The following is a 6,675-nucleotide window of genomic DNA, read 5'->3' on the forward strand; positions in this document are numbered from 1 at the left end:
GATTCGTTGGTTGTTGGTTTGAAGGGGGCGCGGGTGGCTCAGTCGTCTGAGGCACCGACAGTCGCTGTCAGAGTTGCATCCCTTAATTGAGCACGCCAGAAACCTATGATTGAGGGATCGAATCCCGATTCGCCCCGACTATGTTTCTAGGTTTGTCAGCACCATGTCCGTACTCGTGGGTTTCACCAAAATGGTAAGCGTCTGAGACCTGCATCACTCATTAAGCTGACACTCGTGACTTAACTGGAATACTGTTCAAAGAATACTCACTCACTCGTTGGTTTGAATCCCAGTAAACTTAGATATGGAACTATCAGCACTACAGCGCTGCCATAGGTTTGGGTGGGATATTGATATACTAGCTGTCCATAGTGACTCCAAACCCAGCCGGCACAAAATGGAGGCGACAAAACTTACAAAAATTGTAATCAAAGTAAAACTCGTTGTTGAGGGGATATATTCAATTTGTGAGAGTCTTATGATGGTGTTTGTGTGTGTGTTAGATTGTGTTTCAGTGGTACGGCGACCGAGTCTAAATGGCAAATGACAGTTGATCATGACGGGAATAATTGACGTCAGGAAGGAAATGCGGTGTAGAATGACAGTCGCTTTTCACGCAACCCGGGCTCACCAGAAGGCAACAATGATATCCGAGACACGATCAAAGAGACAAGGGCCACGCGCCATCTTGTTCCAGTAACGTCAATGTTGGGATGTAAGTATGGTCACAAACCACGCTCCCTCGACCTGGGTTTACAGCACGGGAATAATGGATCTGTTTATTTAAGCCGTGGTCAAGCCGGTGATTTTCTTTTATTTTGTTCATCAAAGTCTCCAAGAACGTGACATCGCATCCGTGATGGCGGATATTCACGTGACCTTGGGCAGTGTTGTCTGAGAGAGAGATCGGCGACTGTCATTATCGTATGGCCATTGTTTGATTCACTGTGGTCAGCCTACGAGCAGAAACATTGTATGAGATGTGAATTATGGTGCGACTGTTGACTGTGAATCTGGTCTGGAGGACGGATATTGAGTGAGTGTTGTGAGAGTGTTGGATGTTTGCTTTTCTCATCTATGGCAACACGTGCAAGGTCAACCTACTGACCTAAGGCCGTGACAGCGAACTACAAAAGTGATGAAGATTTTTAAATTGTGTACCATTCAAAAGTAATATTCTACCAAATTAGTTTCATAGGCACAGTAATTTCGCCTTTTCTCAGCATGAATCACAGAATATGCAACAGATCACTATAGTGAAGGAGAGTGGTGTTCATAGCCATCACCGATTTGTAAGCAGAAGGAAAGCAACTTTTTTAAAATTCGCGAAACTTTTTATGGAAGAGCACTTCATAAGGCGAGGCGTTGTTAATGCTGCCAACTTTCACCAAGTCTTTTCATTTAGTCTCCGTGACAGAATGGCCGTTGTGGCGAATGTGAACGACATACTCGCCATGACGGAGCTATTGATGTGAAGGAGGTGTGTGCTCCACAACACGTAGCGATGTTCACGTTCCCCCAGCAGTAATGCTGAATCTTTTAGAAAACGTCCCATTAACACCTAATAATGTATGTATGTACACTGTCGATGGAATTCATGAAACAAGGAATCCTTCTGGTGTCCACAGTACCTGCGTGTCAGAACGCGGGTCTGAATGTAGACGCCAGAGCTCAAACCGAGCATGATAAAACCGTTTGGAAAAGGATGAATGCAGTGTGTGATCACGAGATATACGTCAGATGCACGCAAGTAATAATTAAATTACTCCTGAAACATCCTCCAAAAATAGGATACAGCCCTATAGCATACTGGTAACGTGTGACACTGACCAGCCCTATAGAACACCGATAACGTTACACTGACCAGCCCTATAGATAACTGATAACGTGTTACGCTGACCAGTCCTATAGATAACTGATAACGTGTTACACAGACAAGCCCTATAGAACACCGTTAACGTGATACACAGACCAGCGCTACAACACACCGATAACATGTTACACAGTCCAGCCCTATAGCACACCAATAACGTGTGACACAGTCCAGCCCTATAGCACACCAATAACATGTTACACAGCCCAGCCCTATAGCACACCGATAACGTGTTACACAGTCCAGCCCTATAGCACACCAATAACATGTTACCATGCCCAGCCCTATAGCACACCGATAACGTGTGACACAGTCCAGCCCTATAGCACACCGATAACATGTTACACAGCCCAGCCCTTTAGCACACCAATAACGTGTGACACAGTCCAGCCCTATAGCACACCAATAACATGTTACACAGCCCAGCCCTATAGCACACCGATAACGTGTTACACAGTCCAGCCCTATAGCACACCAATAACATGTTACCATGCCCAGCCCTATAGCACACCGATAACGTGTGACACAGTCCAGCCCTATAGCACACCGATAACATGTTACACAGCCCAGCCCTATAGCACACCAATAACGTGTTACACAGTCCAGCCCTATAGCACACCAATAACATGTTACACAGTCCAGCCCTATACAACACCGATAACGTGTTACACAGTCCAGCCCTATAGCACACCGATAACATGTTACACAGTCCAGCCCTATAGCACACCGATAACATGTTACACAGTCCAGCCCTACAGCCCTACAGCACTCCGATAACATGTTACACAGTCCAGCCCTATAGCACTCCGATAACATGTTACACAGCCCAGCCCTATAGCACACCGATAACATGTTACACAGTCCAGCCCTATAGCACACCGGTAACATGTTACACAGTCCAGCCCTATAGAACACTGATAACGTGTGACACAGACCAGGCCTATAGAACACTGATAACGTGTTACACAGACCAGCCCTATAAAACAATGATAACGTGTTACACAGACTAGCCCTATAGAACACCGATAACGTGGACACAGTCCAGCCCTATAGAACACCGATAAGGTGTGACACACACCAGGCATATAGAACACCGATAACGTGTTACACAGACCAGCCCTATAGAACACTGATAACGTGTTACACTGACCAGCCCTATAGAACACTGATAATGTGTGACACAGACCAGGCCTATAGAACACCGATAACATGTGACACAGACCAGCCCTATAGAACACTGATAACGTGTTACACAGACCAGCCCTATAGAACACTGATAACGTGTTACACTGACCAGGCCTATAGAACACTGATAATGTGTGACACAGGCCAGGCCTATAGAACACCGATAACGTGTGACACAGACCAGCCCTATAGAACACTGATAACGTGTGACACAGTCCAGCCCTGTAAAACACCGATAACGTGTTACACAGACCAGCCCTATAGAACACTGATAACGTGTGACACAGTCCAGCCCTATAGAACACCGATAACGTGTGACACAGACCAGGCCTATAAAACAATGATAACGTGTTACACAGACCAGCCCTATAAAACAATGATAACGTGTTACACAGACCAGCCCTATAAAACAATGATAACGTGTTACACTGACCAGCCACATAGAACCGTACTACGTTGGACATAGATCTCCTGCTGCAAGCGACAAACGTGTATTACGTGAGGCCGTACCCCGTGACCTCCTACACCACAGCCCGTCGCCTACATGCGCGTGCACTGCGTTAGGCCCGTCGAGCACTTGAGCAAAGCGTGCGGTTTACCCTCCACTTCAAAGCTCCTGGGGAGGTCACATGGCCCCCGTGGTTCTCACGCCACAACACACAGCAGGGTCACGTTGGGATCTTTAATAACTCATAACTGAGTGTTACATCTCAGTAGGTCAAGTGTGGACATACATAGGGCAGCAATACCATAGGCAACACCGACATGGGGAGTACAGATATGGGCAACACCGACATGGGGAGTACAGATATAGGCAACACCGACATGGGGAGTACAGATATAGGCAACACCGACATGGGGAGTACAGATATGGGCAACACCAACATGGGGAGTACAGATATAGGCAACACCGACATGGGGAGTACAGATATGGGCAACACCGACATGGGGAGTACAGATATAGGCAACACCGACATGGGGAGTACAGATATGGGCAACACCGACATGGCGAGTACAGATATAGGCAACACCGACATGGGGAGTACAGATATGGGCAACACCGTCATGGGGAGTACAGATATGGGCAACACCGACATGGGGAGTACAGATATGGGCAACAACGACATGGGGAGTACAGATATGGGCAACAACGACATTGGGAGTACAGATATGGGCAACACCGTCATGGCGAGTACAGATATGGGCAACACCAACATGGGGAATACAGATATGGGCAACACCGTCGTGGCGAGTACAGATATGGGCAACACCGTCATGGGGAGTACAGATATGGGCAACACCAACATGGGGAGTACATATATGGGCAACACCGTCATGGGGAGTACAGATATGGGCAACACCGTCATGGGGAGTACAGATATGGGCAACACCAACATGGGGAGTACAGATATGGGCAACACCAAAATGGGGAGTACAGATATGGGCAACACCGTCATGGGGAGTACAGACATGGGCAACACCGATATGGGGAGTACAGATATGGGCAACACCAACATGGGGAGTACAGATATGGGCAACACCGACATGGGGAGTACAGACATGGAAAACACGGACATGGGGAGTACAGATATGGGCAACACCGACATAGGGAACATCTACATTGGGAGTACAGACATGGGGAACAGCGACTTAAGGAACACCGACATGGGGAAGCAGATATGGGGAACACCGACAAGGGGAGTACAGACATGGGGAAAACCGACATGGGGTGTACAGACATGGGGAACACCGACATGGGGAACATCGACATTGGGAGTACAGACATCAGGAACACCGGCATTGGGAGTACAGTCATGAGGAACACCGGCATTGGGAGTACAGACATGGGGAACACTGGCATTGGGAGTACAGTCGTGGGGAACACCGACATTGGGAGTATAGTCATGAGGAACACCGGTATTGGGAGTACAGACATGGGGAACACCGGCATTGGGAGTACAGACATGAGGAACACCGGCATTGGGAGTACAGTCATGGGGAACACCGGCATTGGGAGTACAGACATGGGGAACACCGGCATTGGGAGTACAGACATGGGGAACACCGGCATGGAGAGTACAGACACGGGGAACGCCGACATTGGGAGTACAGACATGAGGAACACCGACATCGGGAGCATCGCTCAGTGCAAAGTGTTCGTCACAGAAGGACACCTTCAGATCGGCACGAGTTTTCTGGAGCTAAATCGTCTTTGCCTTCTGGGTTGGTCGTGAAATAGTTAATTAATTGGCTCAAGATTTGGCGAAGTGTTTCTTTCACCACTTAACACGTTCCTTGAATCGCGTTCGTGAATCCTGTGTTTATGTCAAAACATATTTCGGCACAATCGCCTACATCGCCTGCAGTATGTGATGTATATAGCACCTCACAGATACACACTGCAATATGTGATGTATATAACACCAAACAGATACAGACTGCAATATGTGATATATATAGCACCTCACAGATACACAATGCAATATGTGATGTATATAACACCAAACAGATACAGACTGCAATATGTGATATATATAGCACCTCACAGATACACAATGCAATATGTAATGTATATAACACCTCACAGATACACTGCAATAAGTGATTATTAAGCACCTCACAGACACACTACAATATGTGATGTATATAGCACCTCACAGACACACTGCAATATGTGATGTATATAGCAGCTCACAGTCACACTGCAATATGTTATGTATATAGCACCTCACAGACACACTGCAATATGTGATCTATATAACACCCCACAGATACACTGCAATTAGTGATGTATTAAGCACCTCACAGACGGTGTCTTCCCATTCTGCCTACAGTATAATAATGAAATGATACGGTCTAATGCTCAGAAAGTGATGGATGAGTGAACATGACTGTTACCTGTTTCACCTGTGATAGGCGATAAACTGGTCCATACTGTGACAACGAAACAGTGTAGGCGCAATGGGAAACACTTGTGTGATAAATAAAACCTTAACACGTAATGAAAGTCACGGATACATTATATCTATAATATAACACAGAAGAAACATACATAACAATAGTTTTGGCAATACTTTCACATTGAATCAATTAACCACAAGTTATTGTCCAAATTTGATAAGGTGACCAGTGGCATGTGGGAACTGCATGGGTGTCTTTCTTCCGGAGTCGTGATGTTTCTTCAGTTTTATCAACCTGCTGTCCAATTCCCGGTACACACGTTTTCGGATTTGGGGAAGGGCTCCGATATCCACGTATCCATGCTTTTAAAAGCGATACGATTAAAATAAAGGAAGTGATAAACATTGCCACATTTTACTCAGTCTAATGTCAGTTGCATTGATCTGTAGTTCATACAGTCCTATGTATTAACATCTCTGCTCAGCTTAAAGAACTGGCTTTTTGAACAGTAATACGTCTACTCAGTTTTATCCCTTACTAACATTTTATATAACAGTACAAGCCTGACTTGATTTGTCAACACATATTAAAAAAATAAGTCAAACAATATTGGTTCAGTCCATTCAGATACAATAGGGGGATGAACCTGGGTTCCCATTGTGCCTACATTATTTTCTAAGGCAAATTGGGATGCTGTCAAAATGGAATGTAGGCAC

General features: G+C 45.9%; 1 protein-coding gene across 1 annotated transcript; it reads left to right on the top strand.

The window, feature by feature from the left end:
• The first annotated feature begins 3,823 nt into the window (after positions 1 to 3,823).
• Positions 3,824 to 4,876, top strand: LOC139471046 (uncharacterized PPE family protein PPE16-like). The gene has a single exon (XM_071253347.1). The coding sequence runs from the start codon at positions 3,824 to 3,826 to the stop codon at positions 4,874 to 4,876; it is 1,053 nt and encodes a 350-aa protein (XP_071109448.1).
• The last annotated feature ends 1,799 nt before the right edge of the window (positions 4,877 to 6,675 follow it).

Source organism: Haliotis cracherodii, unplaced genomic scaffold (assembly GCF_022045235.1).
Source record: "Haliotis cracherodii isolate W230 unplaced genomic scaffold, xgHalCrac1.p SCAF_21, whole genome shotgun sequence".
In the NCBI taxonomy this organism is placed as follows: domain Eukaryota; kingdom Metazoa; phylum Mollusca; class Gastropoda; order Lepetellida; family Haliotidae; genus Haliotis; species Haliotis cracherodii.

Coding starts and splice junctions, on each gene's coding strand:
- LOC139471046 (XM_071253347.1), top strand. CDS start 3,824: ATGGGGAGTACAGATATGGGCAACACCGACATGGGGAGTACAGATATA.